Source organism: Calidris pugnax, unplaced genomic scaffold (assembly GCF_001431845.1).
Source record: "Calidris pugnax isolate Ruff unplaced genomic scaffold, ASM143184v1 scaffold79, whole genome shotgun sequence".
In the NCBI taxonomy this organism is placed as follows: domain Eukaryota; kingdom Metazoa; phylum Chordata; class Aves; order Charadriiformes; family Scolopacidae; genus Calidris; species Calidris pugnax.
In genome coordinates this window covers 242,146-268,660 of record NW_015090817.1, presented here as the reverse complement: position 1 = coordinate 268,660, position 26,515 = coordinate 242,146, and the positions used below count along the sequence as shown (strand labels likewise).

At 44.0% G+C, this 26,515-nt stretch overlaps 1 protein-coding gene across 1 annotated transcript in view; it reads right to left on the bottom strand.

Moving 5' to 3' along the window:
- DCC (DCC netrin 1 receptor) overlaps window positions 1–26,515 on the bottom strand; it is a gene marked incomplete at its 5' end in the record, with an annotated part of 230,009 nt that overhangs the window by 16,989 nt on the left and 186,505 nt on the right. Inside the window, 6 exons of the mRNA XM_014939750.1 lie at window positions 6,459–6,614; window positions 10,309–10,425; window positions 12,752–12,978; window positions 17,303–17,465; window positions 19,605–19,670; window positions 24,617–24,649. Coding sequence (XP_014795236.1) covers window positions 6,459–6,614; window positions 10,309–10,425; window positions 12,752–12,978; window positions 17,303–17,465; window positions 19,605–19,670; window positions 24,617–24,649 — 762 coding nt within the window. The remainder of the gene's footprint in view (window positions 1–6,458; window positions 6,615–10,308; window positions 10,426–12,751; window positions 12,979–17,302; window positions 17,466–19,604; window positions 19,671–24,616; window positions 24,650–26,515) is intronic.

Here is a 26,515-nt window from a genome sequence, read left to right as displayed (position 1 = left end):
AGACTCCCACCCCCCCCCCCCAAAAAGGTGCAGGAAATGGGGAAATAGTTCCATCAAAAGTTATTGGCAGAAGAATTAAAAAGCAGATGTTCCTCGGAGCGGCCGTGTAACGAGCTGAGGCTCAAAACATCTTCCATTGAAAAGAATCACCTAAGAAAACAAGCATGATGTTTTTATCTCCTCTCTACCTTTCCTCTCTACGTGCTTTTAAATATTAAAAAGCAATAAATACATCACGTGGAGGTTGGAAGAAGCTACAAGTACGTTGGGCATGACGATACTGTTCCAGTCACCGTGGAGAAAAGCTGGAGACAAAGAAAGGACTTAATTAATTTCCACATAACCAATCACCAATATTGTTTTTCTGGGAGACAGCTGTAACATTAGTTTGCCAAAGCAGTAGGTTGCTGTTTTATTAGCCTATATTCAATTTTTCAGAGATTTACATGTTGCACATCAACCTTCTAACCTACAAGATGGCTTCCCTATGTTCTGAGGTGGTTCTTCAAAGAACCTTCCAATCTCAACCTCTGTTGTGGACTTACCATGGCAGAAAACAGAAGCAAATGTAGTAGTAAAGAAAATGATGAAACAAAGAGAAAAGCCTTTTATTTCTACAGCCCTCTAGAAAACCACGTTGTACCCAATTATAAATGACAATATTATGATGACCATACTGGAGTTTTCAGGGTATGGTCCACAGTATGGCCTCATGTCACCAGAAGAATGCAGACAAAGGTTCTCTTGAAACTTATCAGATGGAAAATCTTCTAACCCTGTGGTCTAAAATCAGAGTTTCTTCTGGGCAGTGAAGAAGATGCTGCGTAGGGAGAGAAGACAGCGAGGCCACATTTATGGCACTGCTCTTCACCCAACAGCCACCTCTTGGTCACGTGGAGAAACCTCCTGCTCCTCCTTACACCGGGAAACCACCGAGTTCTTCAGACTTTTAGAAGTTTAAGAAAATAAACAAAGACAGAAAAAAAAAGAACTGCAAAGAAAAGAGATTATTCTGTTCCTCTAAGGGAACTGTAATTGGAATAAAGAAATCTTTACAATCTCTTCCAGATCGCTGTGCCTACCGTGACGAGCTGAACTAGTTAAGAACTAATTATGAGGAGGACTGATAAGTGTGAATCTGCTGTTGTGCTTTCTGGATGGCAGCAAGATGTTAGTTTCCCCATGCCTCCAAAAAAGAACCTGCCACTTCTATTTATTTTTAAGAGAATTGGATGGAAAACACCATCTCCTATCTTCTCTTCTAAATCTTGAATTTTGAGTGCTGTCGAGGCTTCCTTGGAGCTCAGGTTGGTGGCCTCTCCTGTCCCCTCTCCCACCTCGAGGAGCAGCACTGGAGAACCTTCTCCCTTTGGTGACAGCACCCACAAAGCCTGACATTATTCACAGAAGGAAGAAAAATGGTTTGTGAAGAGCCTGATCACAACAAGAACTTGTTTAATTCGAGCCTGTTGGTGTTGTCCGACGTCTCCACGGTATCTACACCAGCCAGGATGGCTCACAGCAGCTCCTGGCAGGAAAGAGAAGCTTTGGAAAAGCTCAACCTTTCACAGAAGAAACCAGCCTTCCTGACACATAGATATGAGAATTAGTTATTACACCAGGACCCAAAATGCTCCAGAGGATGTGGTTTCTCTCAAAGCTCGCTGCAACAACCGGAATTCGCTGCGCAAATAACATGCAATTACACAGCCCAGGCAAATCTCAAGGCATTTGATAATAATTAATGTCAAAGTATATAAGTAATTGCAACCTACTAAGTGGCAAAACAATTTTGAAAGCTGGAAATGAGGAGAAATCAGCCCCTCTGCTTGTTCCTATGGTGATGCCACAGACGGCCCTGGCCATATTGAAGACTGTGGATAGAAACCAGGATCAGAGCAAGGTCAGAATCTTCTACAATTTCTCAAAGTTTGCTCAACCGTGGCTCATTTGCCTTGTTTTCACCTTCAAGGCTCTTTGCATCATCCTGCCATTACTGATGGCTGCTTTTTCCATTTCCTTCCTTGCCCAGCAGACCCTTCTCTTTTCTTCTCCGAGGGCTACCGTCCTCCTTAAGGAGGCCAGAGATATTGAGGTTACTTGGTAGAGCAGGACTGATAGTTTAGACCATTCCACCCTTACTGGTCAATCATTCAAGAAGGTGTCATGTCTCTACCACGGGTGTTGGGTTCTTCTCTCTCTTCACCTTGTCCTAGAAGATGAACATCTGAGGTTACAATGCTTTCTGGAGCAAATCCTTGGCGAGACCTTTCCTTCAAGACAAAATAAAAGCCTTTTGACCATGCTCTTACCCTCAAAATGTCTTTCAACATGTTTGTCAAAGCCTAAATCTCCTACGGAGCTCAACACTTTTCATTGTGTCCTTAAGGGCAGTTCTTTTGGGATGCTCTTGACTTGTTTCTTGGAGAAACAAGTAAACCTTCGCAGTATTTTCTGCTCTCAGGTAACAAAGCTTTATCAACTTTCCCAGCCAGCATCAGCATAATGGTCTCTGCATTAAAAGGCTATTAAATTACTGCTTTACCGTGTGGGTACCTTTTATCTTATGGATTTAGTTGTAAAATCTGGAGATCTACGTAGCCATTATTGCAGAAAAGATTTCAGGTTACCCTTCAGCTATTACTGAAGAGGAAGGTGTGATGACTCTATTAAAATCAGAAGCCAGAGTTGGGATTTAAACACTGAAGGTAAGTGGTCTAATGAAGGTGCTTCATGCTTGAGAAGACTCTTTTTTTTCCTGAAATAAGATGGGCAAACATAATGAGACCCATCAATTTGCAATTCACTCGAGTCCCCGCAGGAAGAAGGGATGGATTGTTTATGTGAAGGATGGATGAAGATGAGCACATTGCTCCTGCTGCCTCCATCGCCTCCATCAATCCCCTGCCCAGCGGCCAGATATTTACACCTCACCAGCAGGGCCCAGGAATTCTGATTATTTCTACCAATCCACTTTTTTATCTCATTTTTTTGTAACAGAAAGCGAACTCCCAATTGACCTTACTCCTCATTGACAACACCACGCCGCGTTCCAGGTGTGATCTTTGGCTCTTGAATTTTGCCAGAGTAAAGAAAATATCATGCTATACGTGAAGATCTCTTCTAAAGCCCAATAAAACCAATTAGGGTCTCTGATTGCTTTGGAGAAGCCTTGGGTAAAGCCCTACTTACATCCCTTTTATTCGTGAGGAACACCGAGAGGGAGCTGGCTTTGAACTTCAGTAGCCATGGACACTGCTCACCAAGCAGAGGAAAATAGAGGAGATACAAAGCCTTTTGATCTTGCCTTTGCATTAATTGTTGGTTGGTAGAATGCTCTTTACCAGTTTCATGAATTTAGGTCTCTTGAGTGTATGTTTACATGGTATATCTTCTAAGAAGTTGGAAATACTTGAAATACTTGGAAAACACTTGGAAATACTCCTGCATGGATTTGTGGCTGTTGGCTCTGCCACAGCCTGGGGTAATAAAAAATCACTACAGGCTGAAAACCAAAGGGAAGAACAATTCCAAGGACGTGATGGTAGGTGGGGAAACTAAAATGGGACTTTATTCCATCCCTGCTGCTGACTTTCTGTGCCTTTTTGAGCTTCTACAAGTTATAAACATCACGTGCCCCAGACCATCCACCTGTATAATAATAAACCAGGGCCTTAATCTTGTTGAGATCTCTGGATGTCATTATAGCACATAATTTTTTTTATATGTTTATTATCAGGTTACTACCCTGGTGCAATTTTAAGTACATCCCAAAGAATACTTTTTGATAAATCCTTTTAGAAAAGAGCTCATCTAAAGCTGAATTGTGGGAACGCGGCAGAATCATTTTGAAATCACATGAGGTTAAATCCAAAGAATTAAATACTGAAAAAACCACCAAATTGCTTTGCTGCTGATTCAGTTTCTGGAGAGAAACAAAGGAAATGGAGAGCTAAGCAGGACCTTATCTCAACTCCCTTAGAGCACTCACCCCTCCTCTGTGAGATGCTGCAACCCCTGCTGGACCCAAACTGGACTGTGGAGTAAAAAAGACCATTTCCAGTAACTCCAGTATGCAGCTTCTGCGGTAGAAGGGATTTAAGCTTCCCAGGTGGATGGGTTCTCTCCAAAGAGCTGAGTGTTCACAGCCAGAAACCCAGCTCTGAGGGGAAATAGGGTCAGGAAATATTGGCTTCAGTGCATCTCACTTCAACAGATTCACAGAGATAAAGTTACCTTCATTCTGTGATACTTTTCTATGACTATTTAGAACTAATTAATATAATTGTTGTCTTGTTGTTCTGGTTTACACAATTTTCAATCTTTCTTTTTAATGCCAGAAAATAGTATGGGGTTTTTTTTTAAAAAAAAAAGAATGTATTTTCTGAACATCTCCCATGTTTTCATCACATGGATTATCAGGGCAGAACACTGATGGATGGCTCCCCAGTTGTAATTTTTAGGGTTAGACTCCTGGAAAAGTGTGATAGGGATGGAACCAGGACACGGGCTGTTTCTGTGTGGATGGGGATGGGACAGGATGGGGATGGGGACACCCCAGGACCTCCCAAGTGGGAGATGGTTTCCTCCAGCTCCCTTCTTTCCCTACTGGAGATGGCGATGGCTCAGCATCTCCAATGGTTGTGGCAGAGGAGAAAAAAGAACAGATTCCTTCTATAATACATGGCAAACTAGAAATGTCACCATCTTCTCCTCCTTGTCTTGAAAACACTGTAAGCAGACGGAGCTCTGAAGGAGCCTGGAGGAGAAGGCAATCCATGGGAAGGATTGCTGACCAGACAGAAGTCACTTTATCAAGGCACAGAGATATCTTCTGCCTGGAAAAAACTGATATTTAGCCATTGTATTTGATGGCTGGTGGTGCCATCAGCAGCAATCAAACAGGCAGGACAGCCTTTTAGTCAAGCTCTGGCCGGGGCCTGAGTCTTTTTTTTTTTCCATTTTCTTTAGTTTCCTCTCCAGCGGAACATTTATCCTAAAGATAAAGTTGCAGCACTCCAATCTTCAGGTGGATGGAAACAAAAAGCCTCTGGAAAGAGAAGGCGGCGTCGGAGCATCGTCTGGTTGGCAGGATGCTGAGCGGCCTCTGATTTATTCAGGGATTGCTACCTCTTGATGGATGGGCTGCAGGTAGGCTCCCTCTCGGAGGAATTATTGCTGGGCATTTCTTTTTTTGTCAGACACAGCTGCAATTGGTCAAGAGTCAAGTAAATTTTTCACCGAAGGGTAAAATAGAGAAAAAAAGGCTTCGTGTAGCGTCTCTACAGTCTCTTTAGTTGCTCTTGAGCTCATGAGTATGTTAAGAAAACAGCCAAAAAAGTAAATAAATTCAAAGAGGGTGTTCAACCTGGAGAAGGGAAGGGTCCAGGGAGAACTTGGAGCCTCTTCCAGTCCCTCAAGGGGCTCCAGGAAAGCTCAAGAGGGACTCTGGATCAGGGAGGGGAGCCACAGGATGAGGGGGAAGAGTTTGACACTGAAAGAGAGGAGATGGAGATGAAATTCTTTGGTGTGAGGGTGGTGAGAGCCTGGCCCAGGTTGGCCAGAGAAGCTGTGGCTGCTCCATCCCTGGAGGGGTTCAAGGCCAGGTTGGAGGGGGCTTGGAGCAACCTGGTCTGGTGGGAGGTGTCTCTGCCCAGGGCAGGGGCTTGGAACTCAATGATCTTGAGGATCTCTTCCAACTCTTGCCATTCTATGATTCTATGATTTAAATCAACCTCTATGCTCAGGGCCTTTATGAACAAGCTGAAATGATGAAGGCTGAGGAAACCCTTCAGTCCTCAAATTTTTCTTCTTCCATGATCCATGATTTTCCTTGGATCATCCTTGGTGACGACTAGGATACCTGAACCCACCTTTTACCCCCAATCCCACCACTGGATTCCAATCCCCCGTCCCCAAAGACCTGTCTGAAAGAAGCAACCAAAAAAGGGAGGAAAAATCAGTCATTTTGAGATGAGGTGGAAAAAAAATCTGCGGAACAGATTGACATGAATCTGCCAATAATTCAGCCTCGCTGTGCAGTGGAGTTAAGGGAGGATTGTAAGAAAATATGAGCCCTCCAACTCTAATTAATATGCCAGAGCACGCTCGTTAGGCTTGAAGAGGGAACAGATGGCTGCGGGCGCGGCGGAGGGGGAAGGCGGGAAGGTGAGGCTGGGGGGCAACCACGAGAAGGTGAAGAGCAGTTGAGGGGAACACACAAACCACAAATCTATTACTGGAGAGGAGCAAACAGGAACGTAGAGCTCACTGGAGGGGAGAGAGGAGCGATGCGAGACGGGACAAGGGCATTCACCTGTAGAAAAGGATCTGCAAAGGGGAAGAAACTGGTCTCTGTTTTGCAATCGAGAAACAATTGGCTTAAATTTCAGCAAGTTAAGATGGTAAAACCTATTTCCGAGCGTTTTAATAGGAAATAGCAGAAAAAAGGCACTGACTTCTTGCTGCTCCGAAGGTCCTGTCCACGGAGAGGGTCGGGAAGGGCACCGGGCGAAGGGTGAACTGGGGGTGGGGGTATCCACAGGTGGGGGACGGCAGGATCCCGGGGTACTGGGCACTCTCAAGGGTTGGCACCGGGATGGCACTGACCACGGCTGGAAGGAAAGGACAGAGACATTAAATGAGTAGGTTTGGAAAATCATAAAACCAACCCAGTCCTTAGAGGGTCATTAGAGAACCAGAAACCACCACGTCAACAACCACGTCTCCAGAGTGAAGGACCCAAATGGTCAAAGATGCCTCTGAAGCCACCTCTCTATATAGAAATAATATAGAAATATTAGCCACGTTTTGGGATGGGCTCTGAATCCTTTGACAAGTCAATGAGAAGGAATGGATCAGGCAATTTAAGGGCTTGTATTTCAGTTGTTGGGCACCTGCAGCTCTTCCAGCTTCACACCAATGTCCCCATCACCATCAGATGGCCCCAATGGGGGACCAAGAGGGGGCTGAGGGTGTCTGGGCATCACTCCCCACTCGGGAATGTCCAAACCTTGAAGGACCAGGGGTGAGACGTGCCAGCAAACCAGCTAAAAAGTCTGAAGCTGAACTTTTGAGTTGAATTTAAAGAGATGCTTTGATTTTCCAACCAGGACCAGCGTGGGCTAAAATTCAGCCTTTCCTGGGAGTAATCTCCTTCCTTTTCAACAAATCAGTGCTTGAAGAGCGGGGTGATAATCAAACCACACCAATTTCTTTGTAGCCTTTAGGAAAAACTTGGAAACTCTCATCAAAGTTTCGCCCAGCTAAACAATAAGCAGAGATTTTTGGCTCCTTGATGATAAGGTTTGGCTTATCTAGCACCTTTCACACATGAGTTAGAAGCAACGCTGTCAACTTTGCAGACAGTCATTACAATTCCTTCTCTCTCCCTCTCCATCCATTACCCAGAGTGGCCAACTGGGCTACCTGCCCAAGGTCACACAAGGAGCTACGACGGTGCCAAAGCTTTAGAAAGGTGGGATTTATATTTTTTTTCTTAAAGCACACGGCTGTCAACGAGACAGCTCTGAGCTTCCAGAGGTAAAAATGGGAGGAGGTAGAAAACTCCTAAAGAAATGCTAACCCGGGTGAGTCGAGCTTCGGAGTTGGCTGGGTTCAATCCAACCTGCTCTTAGAAAGAGAATTTCTACTCTTCAGACATTTCATTGTGTCTGTGGAAGACATTTTTATTGACAATATTTATAACATCGCCGCTACGGTGAAAAATAGCCCTCTTTATTGAATCCTATTAAAGAACAACTTGTTTTTCCAAGTCCATTCCTTCATTTCTTTTTTTTAGACGCCAGGATTACTATTCATCGCGGCGCTCTATTGTAGAGAAAGTGGAGAAAAGGGACCATCCAACGGTTTTTCAATAAATCTGGGCAATTTCAAGCAGATATGACAACAAATGGGTTCTGTCACAGCCCCTCAGCAATTGGATTTGCTCTTAATACCGAGACGCTAAGACGCTCCAAACAGAAATTCCCTGACTAAATCAGGGAGCTCCCTCAACGCTCTTCTACATTTCAAATGTACTGTATTGAGGGGAAAAAAAAACCAAAGCAGCACCCAAAAAATGACAAAGTGGGGCATTTTGAATCATATTTGAGAATCCCAGAGGGACCGAGTCGATGTGTTTGTATTTCCCTGAAAAAACCAAAGAGCTGCTGTGATTTTTCTGCCATTTGAGGGAGGGGGGATGAAGAGAAAAAACACCTTCCCCCAAAACACAGCAGAAATCTCTCTCCACACCACTTTACTCCACCAGAATTTTATTTTCCCTCTCCCAAAAAGCGAGGATTACGAATACAAACCAGGAAAATTAGAGGTATGACACTTGAATACCCTGCAAAGCCCTTTCTCAACTATTTCTCTCCGTAAATACTCCTCTCGATGTAAGAGCTGGGATATTTGTGACTTAGAGGATTCCATCAAAGCCGTCAAAGATATGGCTAAAACCTCATCAAATTCATCTGCTTTATGCTCCTTCCACTTCAGGAAGCAAAAGCATGTTATGGAGTATATAGCACTGAGCAGGAAGCCTTCCACATTTGGTATTTAACAATTAACAGTTTGGTGGCTTTTCCTTCCCAACGACGACGTTGCTCCTCCCATCTATTTCATCGCTGGCTGCTGATAATTTTTTCCAGAAATTAATTAAAGCATCCAATCTGACAAAGCTGCAGGTTTTTCTTTTCTGGGGGGGATAAACTGCAGAACTCAGCCTGCACAAACGTGCATAATAAGACGTGTATGAATCTGAGTTTAATTATTTGCAAACAATCACAGCGTGTTGTCGCTGCAGATTAGATTTATACCATCGAAAATATAAATAAATAGAACAGAGAATATCATTTGTCAAAATGCAGAGTTTGAATGCAAAAAAGAAAAAGAAATCTGTTTAAGAGCACTTTGATTTATAAGCTGTGTAACGACGTTACCTTGACTTTTAATTAACTAACCCTGCTATTGACCCACCGTAATGACAATTGATTTGGTTCTGATTTTGTTTCCACCCCTTCAAGTCTATCTGTTTTCTTGGACTAGTGACCTCCTTCAAGCCAGGGCAACCCCAAAAAATGGGACAAATTGCCCAATTTTGAGATTAATGTGGTTACAAGATGGTAATATTCCCCAGGTGGAGTCAGAGCTTTCTCCACCACGTCCCACCTTTCTTCCAGATGATAAATAGGGTGGAGAAACTGGAATTCATCCTCTCCCTTAACTCCTCCCAAGTCATTTCCTGAACAAACCATTCCCTCTCTTCTCCATCACTCACTTCCTTCTGTTTTATTTTATTTTTAATGCATCATTTGTGATGTGCCTTTCCACGAACCTACAAATAGGCACTTACCTTTAAACAGCAGAGCCAGAAAGAAATTTGGGGATGAAATGGATTTCTGTCAGTCTGTGTCCATTTTTAACTCAGGCAATTTACACACATCTACCAATTCCTGCAGATTTCTGCCTGCACCTATTTTGGGAGGCCAAAGGGAGAACTCCTAGCTCAAAGCTGAGAGCTACCAAGAGATTGATCCCAAGGCTGCTTGGAAGAAAGATGGAGACCTAAAGCCTCATCCTTGACCTTGAACTTGATCAGTGCCAACCCTTCTCTACGGTGCCTCTGGGCTCTCACTTATCTCTTTCCTTTGCTCAGATGTCAAAAAAAAAGGTCATTTCAGAAATTCTAATCAGTTCTGCAGGATGGAAGAACCTATTAAACACTCTCCAGCCTCCGTGTCTTTCTTGTGGACTTGGGAAAAGATTCACTTCATCTATGAAATGTGTTCACTGCTAAAGGCTCTGTAGTCACTAATGTTTAACACCTGGTAAAAATATCTTTTCTATCTTTTTTCCTCATTTATTTGGCTGCTCCATGTTAAAAAAGCACACGGTGGCGTGGCCAATGACTATGGACAAAAGAAAATACAGCTGAAACTGTAATAGTGTCCAGCTGATTGCAATTAATGATAATAAGAAGAATAATAACATGACAATGTACATCTGTGTGTTGCAAAGCCTCTGCTCTGGCAGCTTTGAACCTTCAAGTTTTATAACAGGGAGACAAGAGGGATTTATCCATCACTATCCACCTGCTAAATATAGAAATGGGGACTTTTTAGGATTTTAGGCTGACTCTGGCAGAAATAGGATTGCTGAATTCCCTCCATACAACTTCCACCCAACACGTTGCGAAGCCCTGGAGAGCTTCCAGGCCTTTTCTTTCGGAGAGATGGTCATGAGACCTTCAGGAGGGTGAGCCCAATTTTTGGGGGGGAACCAAGGGAAGGTGGTGGTACTCACGAGGGTTGTTGGGTTGTGAATCCATGGGGATCATGAGCTTGGCCCGGGTGGCTCTGCGGGCAGCCAGCGAGCGCTCCAACGTGGACATGCTGCTTCCAACATCTTCTGCCTCGGGCCCTGGAGGACAACGACACGATGGCTTAGTTGGAAATGCTCTAAAGGAATGTTTCTCTTCACCTTCTATCTAGCAGAAAGATCAATAGGTGTTTTTTTTTTATTTCAGTTATTCTAAACCAACCATTAAATATCACCACCTGCAAAGAGCTGCACAGATTATTTTGGCTGCCTTTTCTGAATGGAAATTATTGTTTGTGATTTTTATTTGGTGAGAGAATTAAGATAACACGTCCCCTTTTGCTTTTGTCTCAGAAATTATCCTGCAAACCCCATTCACTTCATAAAAATGTGATATTTTTCTTCTAACTTCCTGGTTGTCAACTTCTTTCACAATTCAAATACCAAGAACCAGAAAAAAGCTGCATGAATTCAGGTACCTACAAAACCTGGAAGCCAAGAATTGGTCTTTGAGATGCATCTGAAGGATGAAAATGAACTTCCCTGTGAGATGCCACAAAGTCCTATGTCCTGATTGTCCCATAACTCATGGCAGCTCGTTTTTTTTCTACAGCATCCATAGGAAAATTCAAGATGTGCCTGGATCTTCCTGTTATCTGCTCCTGGATCACCAACCAGGACATCTGAGATGGTGTCCAACCCAACCCCAAAGTGTCTCAAGACCTACAGACATCAGACTCTCTGTGAATATGGATGCTGTGATTTAGTCACATCAGTGTAGGAGATTTCAGATATTCAAAGATTCTGGAGAATGCACTTGTCAGAATGAAAGCGTGGTTGAAACTGGATGTTCAGTAAAGGCTATTCATCCCTGATACACCCAAGTAAATACATATTCCTTCAAAAAAAAAAGGGATTTGCATCCAAAAGACCATATTTTTTTACAAATCACTCCCACTGTCTGAATTGCAGGACTAAAATGCCAAGTCTTCTGTCGATGGCCATTCAAAGAGCTAATTGCTAGTGAAAAGCCAGGGCTGGTATCACTGAACTGTGCACCACAGAACGGGAAGAAACATCAAGGCATTTATTTATGGTCCAAGGAGTTTCACCCATAAAATACCCAGCCTTTGGCATTAACTTGATGGCTTCCTACCAGGGGCTCGATGGCCAACCCCCTGCAATCAATGGAGCTCTCACATTGATCTTTCTGGGATCAGCTCTTCTGATCATCTCTACAGGCACAGGGAACCTTCTGTTTACGTCTTCCCAACGTCTAAGTTAACGAGGATCTTTGTATGAAAACCAATAAAAATCATTCTCACAATTATCTTCATAAACAGCAAACTCTCAGCCCCCCCAAAAAAGAAAATTAGATCATTTTAGAAATTTGAAAACTGCTCCTTTTTCACTTTTTATCTTCCAAGAACAGAAACTATGGAAAAGGGATAAGAACATCAGAATCATCTGAAAAAGTCACCTTCATTATTTATACTCTAATATTCTGGAATTATTTCACTCTGCCCCCCACAAGCCACGTGTTCATGATGAACTCAAGACAGAAATGTTTGTGTTTTCCACTTTCTGGGCTGTGTTTTGCCTTCTGTCCCTCCCCCATGTCCACCGTCAGTTTTCCTACTATTTTTTGGGGAAAAAATGTTATCAGCTAAAGTGAAACCTGTGATGTGCTGTGTGCACTGAGGTTAAAAAAATAAGGTGGAAACTTTACTGAAACCACATTTTTCTTACAGAATTTCTTTCCTCATACCTTTAAGTTTTCTCAGCCTCCCTGACCCCAATTCTGCTCCTGGTGGTGCTGCTGACCTTCTTCCTCGATCATGTTCTCCCTCTCCTCCATTTTTAATTTTTTTCCCCACTTACTTTTTCCTCTCTTTTTAGCATGGTATGCAAACCTAGTAACATCTGACCTCCAGCTGAATTCCTGAACTTAAAAAATTAGAATGGTGTGAAAAGCAAACATGATGGGTTTTCTCTCTGTCTGAAAACCCTGCAAAGATCATCTGGGGACATCTCTCCCAGTTCCCATAGCAGAGCTGTCAACTCTTCCAGTCTCTTCTGGGATCTGGGCTCAGTTGGAGAACTCCTCCTGCTGGGTTAAGGTCACTAAGCACCAATATCAGATTAATTTAAAGAAAATTTATAGGCTGGTGATGGAGAGTACGTGGAACGGGGTTGGACCAGATGACCTTTGAAGGTCTCTTCCAACCCAAGATGATAGTGATGTGATGTCACTGCTTAGTGACATGGTTTGGTGATGGTTTTTATCAGAGTTAGGTTGAGGGTTGGACTAGATGATCCTGAAGATCCCTTCCAACCTGGACAACTCTATGATTCTACGACTCCAATCTCCCCAAATTAAAGTGAAACCCATCCAATCCATGTCTCTCCTGCCTTCAGAGTCCCTCACCGGGTTGTGGAGCACTCTTGCTGCCCAGCTGTGTTTCTGACTGGCTGTGGCTGACGGGGGTGATGTCCTGGCAGCTCTGCATCGGGGAGTCCCTTCCCGCCGGGTCCGAGCCTGCTGGCTTCTCGATGTTCTTCATTTCCATCTCTTCATGATGTATCCACAGATCTGGGGGTCTCAGGTCCTTCTGGCTGCCCTTCCTTTTACCAGCACTGTGAGTTGCACGTTTCCTGCACCAAAAGAAAGATCAATATTGTCACTTAAGAATGTTTTTCCCCTTTATAAGACCAAAAATAGCGATGTCTCCTCATTGGTGTCTAAGGAACCCCTGTGGTTGTGTCCTTCAAGGGACAGTAGTTATCTTGGTGTGGTCCTCTGCTTCCCAGAGCTTGCTCCAGGGGATGGGGGAGCTCCAGCTCCTGGGGGCTCAGCAGAGAGGCTCATTTTTTGCACTAATTAATGTAGAAATTGGGAAAAACCACTTTTCCTGGAAGAGAAGGGAAGAGACCAGTTTCATGTGGGGAAGAGCAGGGCTTGTGGAACACCTCAATCTACAAACGGCGACGGAGAACCGCTGAGCCCCCACCTGTGAAGCTACACACATCCTATCCCTTCCATAAAGAAAGTGTGTTTCTTTAAATATCCACTAAAGAAGTATGATTTAAAATACTTCTTTACGGCCCCAGGAGCTGATGGCCATGACTTTTTTTTTACTCCAGCAGAAATATCCCAGTCCTCACACCAGCACCATTAAAGGCAGAAACTGTTCTAGGTCCTTTGGTCAACACCCAACCAGGGTCAAAATATTAAATATTAAATATTAAATATTAAATATTAAAATGTGATCTGGAAAGTTAGAGGTGAGGCCGGGGTCATTCAGAGATATTTTTTTTTATAGCCCCTAATAATTCTGGCTGTTGGCCTCGGGTTATAATTATTTCCTCTGTTTAGCCTGTTATTTTCTAATTGCCCCAACTCAATTATTTAAAATGCTAGTATTTCAAAGAGACAAGATTTCAAAGAGTTCAAACCCAGAGGTCAGCCCTGCCCTTAAAATACAGACGACGGCCGCGGAATCTTGAATACAGAGGTCAGCCCTGCCCTTAAAATACAGACAACGGCCGCGGAATCTTGAATAACGACAGCAGAACTTAAGCTCTACTTTCAAAATAATTAAACTCTCTGGAGAGGAAAACTCATCCTCGTTGTCTGGTTTTAGAGTTTCCAGCCCACCACCTGGCCCAATGTCATTTCTGATGGAGCTGGGGCAGTTTTGGAGACAGGACACAGAAGCAATGACCTCATAAGCCATAATCACCTCCTGCAGGAGCCTCCTGTGCTGCTGCTCACAAAGCACTTGAAGATACTCAACCATAAATGCCAACCTTGCTTCACCTTAATTAACCTTCTGATGCATGAGTTCATATCTTGTATTTTTTGCTCTTTACTCTTTAACCTGCCAAAAATGCACACTTTGCCTTTTGGGCTGTATTAAAGGAAATTCAAGTGGGAGGGAGCTCCTGTACAAAAAGAAAACCCCCAAAAAGAAGAATATAAATCTATTTTTTTTCCTCCAGAAAATCTTCTCCCATTGTTTACCGATCAAAAATTACTTAGTTTTGGCCTCTCTAATCCCTGCCACCCATCCCAAAAAGCTGCAATTCAGTACCTGTCTCTCCTACCACCTGGCCTCGTGGTCTTCTTCATCCTCACGCCACCATGCAAGAGATGGGGCTGAGGCCACCACAAATGATCTACATCAGCGTGGAGGACCCCAGAAGCATCTCCAGGGAACACAGCAATGAAATATGGAGGCTCTTTAGTGGCTGCCAACTCATTGCTCGTTAGTTTGAGATTAATTAATACCTGGTCTAGAGAGGGGCATCCCTGCCCAGGGCAGGGGATTGGAACTAGATGGTCTTTAAGGTCCCCTCCAACCCAAACCATTCTATGATTCCATGATCTTGGCTCCCCCAAGCCTCCCCAAACGTGCACTGACACATCCCTATTAGTTGTAGCAGGACTTAAAACTAGTCTTAGCTAATTAATTGTAGTCTCTTTTCACACCACTCTTCCACCCAGTACAATAATTGGTTGGGCACTTGGTCAAGACCATGCTTTGAGCAACCTGGTCTGGTGGGAGGTGTCCCTGCCCATGGCCTGGGGGTTGGAACTGGATGACCTTCAAGGCCCCTTCCAACCCAAACCTTCCTATGATTCTCTGATTCATTTTTAATAGCTTAAATATGCAGAAAATTGTACTTTCCTTTATTTTAAGATCCAACTGGGATTCATCTTCTCTAAACTTAACCTCCGAACTGACCTGCACTGAAGGACAGAGCTGATGGGTGGCCCCATCGTCCATCCTGGGTGACACCACACCAGGAGACACCGCCAGGGCAGCTCGCTCTGCAGAAGATGTAATTACAGGGAGGGTATGAATCTCAATTAGTGCAGGAGCCTGATGATCAACCAGGAGGGAGGGTATGAATCTCAATTAGTGCAGGAGCCCTGACGATCAACTGGGTTAAGTTATTGCACCCAGATCTTTTACTCACATTTTTCTGCCCTATTTTTTTAGGACCATCCAATTGTCACAGGGTTGGAGTGGTTGATATTTCACTCTTCCCTAGATGGCCGAGATGGAAAACACCTCCCTCCGAAGCCACCCAGGTCAGTCCCAGCTTGTTCTCTCTCATATGCTTTATTGTGCTTTGTTCAGCCAAGTTTTAATTAACTTAAGAAATATGACTTTTCTACCACCGAAGGCTTCCAGGAGATTATTCCATCACCTGCAAGTTTTTGCTCCGGGGAAGGACACATGCATTATCCAACGAGACTCAGCCTTTACCCTCAGTGCACTCCTCCTGCTCAGCAGCTCCGCCGGGATTTTAAATGAAGAACCAGCTGCCAAGAAAAGCCTCAATCTTTGTGTCATCTCTCCAGGTCAGGAAGAAAGTCATTCCCACCAAAAACCTCCGTTTTGAGGAGTCACTCCCACCAAAACCCTCTGTTTTGAGGAAATTCAGGATTTTTTCCTGTTGCGCTAAATTTAAGATCCCGTGTTTAATTTTGATCGCCCTATTTTTTTTCCCATTTTCAATGCAGAAACAGTTTGTTTGGGGCAACTTCTACAGACATTTGAGAGTTAAACAGCAAATCCAAACCCAACTTCATGTTTTTTAACCATAAGCACCTTCCAATGGCAACTCTTCCAATGTCATAGGAGAAGATGAATGATTCTTTGCATATTCTTGCTCCTCCCCAGGAGCTACAGAGGGGGTCAAGGCTAATTAATTCCAACTCAGGTATTTCACTTTTAGACACCTAATTCTGGACACAGGAACCTGTTTGTTTCTCTCTCTTGTTAATTCCCTTTTTTCCTGCTAGAAGCTCAAGAGAGATCCAGCCTCGATTCACTAAACTCCATCCAACAGAAGAACTTCTGTTGCCTTCACACGATGGCCTGATTTTCGGGTGCTCAGACTCACAATAGAAGCAGATTTTCCAATCAGTTCATCATTCAACTACCCCAGGGCTCCTGAAAAGATGCGACCTTAACTTTTCTGCCTAAATGAGAGCTTTCTTATTTAAAAAAATCTACACTCAAATATCCATCTTTAGAGAAAGTGTGAAACACTCCAACAGCTTATTTCAGCAAACTGGGGAGCTCTTTGGTCCCCTCGACCATCTCTGTTTTCATCATCCCACCCTTTTTTTTTAGCATTACTGCAAATCAGGGTAATAATGTGTCTTGCCCTTGGTGCAAACATTTCCCATAATTTTCTATAAACTGGGTGGTTGTTTTTTTTCAAGTTTATGAGAATTTTCCGGAGAAAGAGCTGGTGATGCTTTTCACTGGAAGACTTTTGGAGCTCGACTGTCTGGATGGAGAGGACAACGCCCTCCCCAAGGTGAGTGAGTGAGCAGGACTCTCCATGGATCTCAAAAAACTCTGAGAGCATCACCAAGGACAGAAAAGGTTTGGTTTTTTTTGCCTTTAAATCGATGGAATTGATTCTTTCCTGTGTTTGAATTATACTTGGCAATAAAAGCAGCAGAGAGCTGTGCATGGCAAGCTTATTTTTGGGAGGCTCACCATGCTAGGGCTATTTATTCTCCTGAAGCCTGGGGGACAGGGGACATTCTCCGCTCACCGGCAATGAGGGACACCTCCAAAACCAGAAGATGGAGCCCCAAAATGGAGTTCAGTCCCAGCCCCCTAGGAATGTTATTACCCAGGGTGGTGAAGCACTGCAACAGGTTGCCCAGGGAAGTTCTGGATGCCCCATCCCTGGAGGGGTTCAAGGCCAGGTTGGATGGGGCTTGGAGCAACCTGGTCTGGTGGAAGGTTGGAACTTGATGATCTTTGATCCATGGCAGGGGGGTTGGAACTTGATGATCTTTAAGGTCCCTTCCAATTCTAACCATTCCATGATTCTATTTTTGAAGGTGGCCATCACAGTCCCTTCCAACTCCAACCATTCCATGATTCTGTTTTTGAAAGTGGCCATCACAACTTTTCCCTCCCACCCCGTGATTCCAAGAACCTACTTCCTCTGCTGTGCCGAGGAGCGCCTGGTGCAGATGACGGCCACCACGGCCACCACCACCACCGTGATGACGCCCACGGTGACCACGATGATGACGAGGAGGTTGCTGTTCTTCTGGGGGGTCACGCTGCCGTGGGGAGGGTGCATCTGCCCGATGGGAGGCTCTGAAAGGAGACAAGACAACAAACGAGGGGGTAATTAACGCTGGATTGGCTCCCCTCCTTCTTTAGGAGCCACCCATGAACTAGAAGACATCAAGGTGGCAGGAAAAGCAGATGGAAGGTGCAGAAAGATGCCGTAAAGAGCTGAAATTGATGGCTGGCTGCATTTCAGGGACACAGCAAACTGGAAAATATTTAAGCAGTAACGACTTTGCACTTTCTGGGCGTTAATAACCCGATGGTGGGAGTCAATAACTCTCGGCTGCTTTTTGCTATTATCAGCTGAAAATGGAAATACAGGGAGTATGGATTTTTTTTTTTTCTTTATGGCCCTTATTTCTTGGTATTTACAGGGAAATCCGTATCTTGTGTTCTCAGCCAACCTGACTTCATTTGTCAGTGAGTGCATTCCCCCCCCAGGTCAGTCTCCCATCACATTATATTTCATTTATTGCTCAAAAACTCGAGCAGGTTTGGGGGGGTTCAATCTTCTAAAGTGATGAGTTTCCTCAGTTTCAGGGCAGCAGCAAGACGGGGATTGAAAATAGCATCATTTCTACCCTCAAGCCCCAGTCAAACCCACTTCAAGTACCAATCCCTTGCTTTTGACAATTTTTTTTTCCCAATTGCATCAGGAAAACGTTATATTTCTATTATTTAGTCGGATAATGCCCAACACAGCGTTGGGTCATACGTTACAGACACTGACACAAAACAGTGAGTGATATTTTTGCTTTGTCTGCTCAGGCAACCTTATAGAATTACAAATCCCAAATTATCCTTCCACTTAAGCTTGGAATAATAAAAAAAAACAACCCTAAATATTTGGTGCAATGGGATGCAAAGGGAAGAGCTGTGCTATAGCACATCATAAGAAAAGCAAGTCAAGGGTTTTCACATCATCCCCACAACCTCCCACGTATAAACTGAATAAAATTTGTCTGGCATCTCATTTTGCATTTAGTACAACTGAATGAAAAAAAGGAGAAATCTTTCCAAATAACAATTTTATTTGGCGATTGGTTAATTTCACTGTAATATTCTGCCTTTATTTTCTGCCCTAATATCCTTTCTTTACTTAACTGATTATGCTATTTAAATAATTTGCCCTTTTTTCATAGCTTTTTTGCAGGCAACTGAGTAAGACAAGGTGCTGCGAGTGCCATCCTTTCCACATGACAATGGTCTAGTCCAGAAATCCCAAATATTTATATAATCCCAATTTGGGGTTTTGGTTTCTTCTCCGTTTCCTTGAAGGAATATACCACAAAAAAAGCAGCAGCTATTAAGAAAAACCAGTAAGTTTTCACTCCCTACCCTTTAGTGAAGTCACTGGAAGGTCTCTTTACTCCTCAAAAGTCGGTTTTCCTATAATTATGATGAATGAAGAGCGGGAGAAAGAGCTGAAACATTTTCTACTGGTATTTTCTACTTTCAAACCTTGCTTAATACTGCAATTTAAGGGAATCCTGTCTGTTGTTTCATTCAATAACGTGAGATGCTGCTGCTTCATTAGGTAACAGAGATGGGATCTGGACTAAGAAATTATTGATGGTGGATCTACACCCCAGCTGGCACTGATTAGCTTCAGTTAATTCTTGTTAATCCGTGGGGTTTCCTCTCTTTTCTTCCTATTTTAGGGCAGGATTGATTAATTTTAAGAAATTGTTATTTTCTGCAGAAAGCTGAAATTGAAATATAATAACGTAAAGGGCATTTTAAAGTTATTTTTTAAGCTGTTGGGTTTTTTTTTTAGAGGCCTGAGATACGATTTACAACAGCCCTTGTGATGGAAAAGGCTTTTGGGAGAACTGCACCAGCTGGAAACCTGATGGGTAGTTTGGGGATGAGCTTTGAGAAAGGCAAAATGGAATATATGGTGTCCTGACCCTATTTTTTGTTAACATTTCTGGGTATAACCACTGTCTGGTTTGCAGCAGGTATTTTGTACATAGATGGGACTTTAAAGAGCTGAGATAACTCTTTTGTATAAAACAGTGAGTGTGCAACCTGTGGGCACATTGGGTGGTCTCCAAACTGTGAGAGAGAGGAATGAGAGAGCAAGAAAGAGAAGCAAAGCAGGAGGTTATCACCAAAAATACACTTAATTAAGGAGAATGGCTGAAGGGAGCTTGTATTTACCGTTGAGGCTGCTCCTGTCTATCATGTTGGTGTCCACCGGCCAGTAGGAACCATCCCCGTGACGCCCTGTTGGCAGAAAAAAAATGCATCAGGACACGTTGTGACAGGGAAATCAGCACCATCAAGTGTGTTGCTTGAGACAGAGCCTGTCTGACAGCGTTTAAACCATTAAACAGCACGGGGAAAACCATCCCCATATGTGCCAGGGAAAAATCTGTCATCAAAGCTGGCTTTGGAATCGAGCTGAATTTCAGCCCTTTGAGCAGCTTGTCTTCTTCTCTTGGGTTTTTTTTCCCCCTCCCTTTCCTCCAGATGTGCTCGTTAAGAGTGACAACTGAAGGTTGTTGAGGCAACGTTTGCACTCCAACTTAATAGAGTAAAATTCAAGGTGTTCATCTTTTCCTCTGCCTTATTCTTTCTTATTTATCGGCGTTGGGCTAAAAAGTTGTGTTGGTGTGTCCATGTTCCTGCCCAAGAGCATCTCTCCTTCCTCACGGCCACCAGAAGGAGAATCCCTGTGTTGGTGTGTCCATGTTCCTGCCCAAGAACATCTCTCCTTCCTCATGGCCACCAGAAGGGTTGGTCAAGTCCTACCAAGCCCCAATTTGTCTCTACTGCTATGGGAGCAAAGTCCACGGCAAATCTTTTGGCCAAAAAAACCCCATTTTCTCACTTCCCTGCAGTTGTTTGTTGCCACTGTGTGCTCTTAACTCCAGAGCTACTTGTATTTCTTCGGATCGTGAAGAAATTCCTATGTTTAACTTTATCTACCAATTTGCAAAAGCGTTTGCTGACGAATGGCCCTAAATAAATGGCAGCTGATTATCATCAGAAGAGAACTTCAAGGTAATCATCTTTTCAATCAGCACAATTGCACACCTACAACAACTCCAGCCCGAGAAACCACGGGTGCAAAAGGTTTCGCTGCCAAAGCAGACAAAATAGAGATAAATTTAAGCTACAGAATAATTCTGTTTATCAAGATGACACTCCAAACCAGTCCTATCCACAGCGAGTATGACCCCGGGGTTATACTGTGCTTTGAAAACTGGGCATTTCCAGGGGAAGATTGCTAAATGTGACTATTTTTTGATGTTTAGCCCACACTGAAACCTCTTCATGGGAGCCCAACACAGCGGAAAATTTAGCCAGGATATCAGAGATTTAAAAAAACCCAACTCTGAAGTTTGGTACTTTTTAAATTAACATAACAGCGCTTTTCAAGGCATTATACAAGATGTTTTCACTATAAAAATATTTGTGTTAACAGCCACCCATTTCATTTCTGGCTTCGCTACAGTGACTGGCATTCTCACTGGTAAGAGACAAGACCTCAAATAACTCTTAAAACCCACTATTTCAACAGCACCGTTTGGAAGGGACAACCAAGATCAAACTGATTTGGTGATTTGGCTCTGTTCTGCTATTAAGACATATAAATATTATTCAATATTTGGATAAAGGTGGAAATCTAAGCACTTTGGAGATGGGAGATCAATCTCTGATGCACATTCAATATGTTGAAGAGAAGGTGGGGCTTAAACCCCTAAGGATTATCCATGCTCTGTTCTAAGCCAACACCCCTCCATCAATAATTTCTATCATTTCCAAGTTTAGGTTTTATTTCCCTTTAAAAAACTCAAATGCTGGGCAAGAGCATTGCTAATTTGAGGCTTCATTCGATTTCATGGCTCTAGGTTCTAATTGGCTTTAGAATCATCTAATTAAGAAGTAAGCAAACCCCCACACTTTCACTAAATCTTCAATATCTTTACTGTTTGCAAATCCAAGATTGTGGAAAAAAAATTTAAATCTTCAATATCTTTACTGTTTGCAAATGCAAGATTGTGGAAAAAAAATAAAGCTGCATAAATCCAAGATGAGGTGAACAGATACCACATCTCCTGTTGACTTTCTACTCTTGGTTCAGGTCCATCTGGAGGTGATTGTCTCAATCACATCTCAGCATCAGGTGAAACACAACCAAGGTGCTGGAATCTTCTTTAAACAACTTCTTTAAATCTCTTCAAATCATCTTCTTTAAATCTCTTCAAATCATCTTCTTTATATCTTCTTTCCATAGCTTAAATCTTCTTTAAATTTTAAACATGCCTTGCCTTCTGAGATGCTTTCCATTTTCTGGACCTTAAGAAAGAGTTCCTACACCTGCTTGGTAAACACGGCCAGATGACAAGAGTTTAAAAGGCTTTTTTATTTTTTTTTTTTCCCCAGAAGGGGTTATTCTGATAAAATAGGATATTTCTTATTTCTTTTCTCCAGCACGGAGTGTTCCAGACCACTGTGTTATTTGTTTAGGAAGCAGCTCTTTGAAAACAGATCTGAACTGCTCATCCCTTCACTCCTGCTACGCTCAGAGTTTGCAAAATAGCTTCAGAACCCAGAGCCAGGAGCCATCAAAAGCTTTAATAGAGAAAAAAAAAAGAAAAAAAAAGGCAAACTTGATGCCGTTTTCAAGCATGAAGGAATATGCAGAAAAAGGAGCAAACGGCAACGCGCCTGAGATAATCCAACACGGTGAAGGTTGAACGGTTGAAAGCCAAACTCCAGGCATGACCAGACTGGGCATACACTGGTTCATCCTCTCTTCAGGAGACACAAAGTTCCCCCATATCACTTCCACATGCTGCTGGATTGGATGCAAAACAATGGAGACCACTGTTTTCCTCAGGATTTGGAAATCATAGAACGAGTTTGGGTTGGAATGGAACTTGAAGACCATGCAGTTCCAACCTCCTGCCCTGGGCAGGGACACCTTCCACCAGACCAGGTTGCTCCAAGCCCCCTCCAACCTGCCCTTGAACCCCTCCAGGGATGGGGCAGCCACAGCTTCTCTGGGCAACCTGGGCCAGGCTCTCACCACCCTCACAGCAAAGTTCTTCCCCACATCTCATCTCCATCTCCCCTCTTTCAGTGTCAAACCCTTCCCCCTCATCCTATGGCTCCCTTTCTTGATCCAGAGTCCCTCCCCATCTCTCCTGAAGCCCCTTGAGAGACTGGAAGGGGCTCTAAGGTCTCCCTGGAGCCTTCTCTTCTCCAGGTGGAACAACCCCAACTCTGTCATCCTGTCCTCCCAGCAGATGAGCTCCAGCCCTTGCAGCATCTCCTTGGCCTCCTCTGGACTTGTTCCAACAGCTCCATGTCCTTCTTGTGCTGAGGACTCCAAAGCTGGACACAGTGCTCTGGGTGGAGTCTCAGAATCACCTCCCTCGACCTGCTGGATGTCTGACTTGGATGGCCTTCTCCATGGGCTTTATGTGGAGGATGGGTATGGTCACCAGCCCTGCTCCAGGCATGGGCAAGAGAAGACCTCCAACTGGCCTCACTATGGCAGTAAACATTAAATCTGAACTTAGAACTATCCAGTTTATGGTTTAAAAAGAATAATTTCATATCTAAAAAACTCCTACCTGTGTTCCACAGTGCTCTTTGAATTTATCTAGATTATGTGACCCATTTCACGGGAGGTACGTTGTCAGAAAACAACTGAACAACAAGATGTATTGAAATTTCCTAAGATAAGGAGAAACATTTGTTCAAAATTGTGTACGGTTCCTTTTATCAATATTTACAGGAGATGTTAAAAAACATTTGGAGTCTGAAGGCAGAAACTGGCTTTTTTTCCTCTTGCAGAGATTTAATTCCGATGGCAACAAAGAACCGTTGACAACTCCTGTATTGTCAAAGTAAGGACTAAAGAATTTGTTCTATCAAATGGAAACTGGGGCAAGATAAACCACAAAGAATTAATCTCTTCTTTGCCCAATTTGCTTCCGTGTATTTTGGATGAACATCATAAACAGAATTTTGTAGACTCCAGAAAGCCTCTACTTGGACAACACTTGAAGTTTAAGGCTTTCCTTAAGAAATCCATGATTTGATTGTCTCCAGACGTCGATGCTCCTCCTTTTGCCCTTCGGATAACAGTGTCTGCACCCTGTTGGGAGGGTTATTTGCATTTCATCAACAGGACTTCTCCTTCTATGGCAGAGAGTTGCTGATCAAAGCTGGGATGGGATGGGCTCTACTCCGTTCATCACTCATGGGCAAGAATAAAGTAATGGAGATGAGGTATCTCCTGCCTCCTTCCTCTTCTACACCTTGACCCCTTCTTGCAGTGGCTGGTCTCTGCTCTCCCAAAGAGTTGACACAACAAGGAGCACATCTGACCAAGAAACCTTTGAGGTTCTCTCCAAATTCTCCTCTTGCACTGAAGGATGGCAGCAATTGTACTGTCCCTTCTAGATGACCCCATACTTGGAATCATCAAAGCTCCAATGCAGAGAATCATAGAATGGGTTGGGTTGGAAGGGATCTTAAAGACCATCCAGTTCCAACTCCCCTGCCCTGGGCAACCTCCCACCAGACCAGGTTGCTCAAAGCTCCATCCAACCTGGCCTTGAACCCCTCCAGGGATGGGGCAGCCACAGCTTCTCTGGGCAACCTGGCCTTCCCAGCATCTCCGTGGCCTCCTCTGGACCTGTTCCCAGTCTCCTCATCAGAGATATATTCATATTTGGGAGACGTAACGCTAATGCCTTGAAAAGTTGACTAAACTTTGCTGTTATGAACCAGAAAAGGTGATTTATGATTTCTCACCGCGAGGCTTTTTGAACTTTACTCTCTAACCCACGGAAGGGTGCAAGAGGAGCCGGGAAATTATGCTGAGCTTAATTATACTTAATGGGAATTATTCAGAAGTGCGGCGGAGAGACTCCAAAATTTATTTCGTACAAAGAAGCTTGACATTTTAATTGGTCCTTCAGAAAAGAGACAAAACAATTTCCTCTCCCGAAAATTTACATCTCCCCCATCAAAGCCAGCAGCCTCAGCCGAGCAGAACTTCATTAACGAGATTAATTATCGCGCCACAGCGTCTGCCTCATCAGGTGTGCAACCCAGGTGAGAAGCGTGGTGTCCCCCCACCCATCCCTCCCTCCCCGGCGCGTCCCCGAGGCCCCGGCAGAGAAGGTGACAGATGGAGGGCACCCTACCTTGGTCATTAGCCATTTTGTCAGGGTGCTCGGCTGCAAGAAAGAGACAATGTCATTAGAAGTTGACAGCTCCTGGCTGGCGAGGTGACACGTGGCGTTAACGGGGTGGCACGGCGCGGCCATCCCACGTGGCGCAGGAGGAACAGGAGGAGGGGTTTCACCATCCCCCTTTTTCCCAAAGATCCTGGAGAACCGAGAGGACAAACACACAATCATGGAATCACAGAACCATCTCCAGGTGGAAGGGACCCGTAGGGACCATCGAGTCCCCCCCGTCTACATGAATCTAAACCATACGAGCATCATCCAGAGGCTCCTTCAACTCCCAACACGGGTGGAACCACCCCTTAGATCAGATATTTTCACCAAGTTCTTCCGATTGTGAACCCTTTTTTTCATTCTCTTCTTCTTTTTCAATATGATCCGGGATGTTTAATTAAGCAAGAAGGGAAAGAGAGAAGCAGCTTCTTTGAATAATTACAGTCAAATCACCTCCACGTTGAAAGCTCAGCCCTGACTTCTATTGTTTCAGCTTTTTTTTTTTTACAAAGGGTTTTAAAACTATTTACATGTTTTTGCATAATAATCATAAAAAGACAAGGCTGTAAAATTCAATAGATATATTAAAAGCCTTCTTGCACAGCTACAACTTCTGACTATTTATGACATGGCCGAGGGAATTAAACTTTCCTTGGATTCCTAAGTAGATCCCATCGTAGAGCATTAACCAGTTCCTCTGCTTAATAAATTATGCAAGAACCTTAAGCACAGGAAATTGGGAGGGGGGGGAAAAGAAAAGTGATTTGGCCCAGGAATCTGGAAATCAAATCACTGCTGCCTGTGGGTGCTCCCAAAATCCCCACCAAACCTCCTCTGCATCAGGGCATCCCACAAAAGGAGGTACCGAACCAGCAACGACTTCACTCTAAATGTTAAAAAAATAGTATTTGTAGACACATCTGAGCTGCTTGGATGGGGAAGAGGGGTAAAAACTCCTCCAATGATCCCTAAACCCTCAGGTAATTTTCAATTTTCCCCCTCTCAGGTTTTTTAACGTGGATTTAGAGAAGAAAAGGAGGCTGAGGAGCACGTTGCCTTCAAGTTTGGAGATCAAGGTGAACCTGTGCTTCCCCACCCACCTCCTCTGCATCAGGGCATCCCACAAAAGGAGGTACCGAACCAGCAACGACTTCACTCTAAATGTTAAAAAAATAGTATTTGTAGACACATCTGAGCTGCTTGGATGGGAAAGAGGGGTAAAAACTCCTCCAATGATCCCTAAACCCTCAGGTAATTTTCAATTTTCCCCCTCTCAGGTTTTTTAACGTGGATTTAGAGAAGAAAAGGAGGCTGAGGAGCACGTTGCCTTCAAGTTTGGAGATCAACATGAGCCTGCACTTCCCCACCGAGCCCTACCTGGATGCTCACCTTTCCCTCGGGACAAATATCTCCAAGGAAAACACAAATCCTTCCTCGTGGCTGAAGTTACCTCCTTCCAAGGAGGTAAGATGCTGCCCTGGCCCCCCTGGGCGTTTGCTGCCTTCTCCAGGTGATGGAGATGGTGAAGCCCCTTGCCCAGGATGGGATGGGCGACCGGGGGGTCCCCCAGTTGGTCCCGGTAACGAACTGGGATGCGGCGGTGGCTGGACCGCGCCGCCGAGGCAGCATTAGAGGGCACTGCAGGGCTAGAAATGCTGCCCCACAGCATCCCTGCCAAAAAAAAAAGGGGGGGGGGGGGGGGGGGGTAGGGAAGAAGGAGGAGGAGGAGGGGAAGGGGAATGACTAGTGATGACACATGTATTTAACACTGCATGTCTCCTCTTTCCAGATTAGGAGGAGCTGGCAAGCTTCAGTCTGTACACATGCCAACAGCGGATGTCGGCACATATACAACAGTTT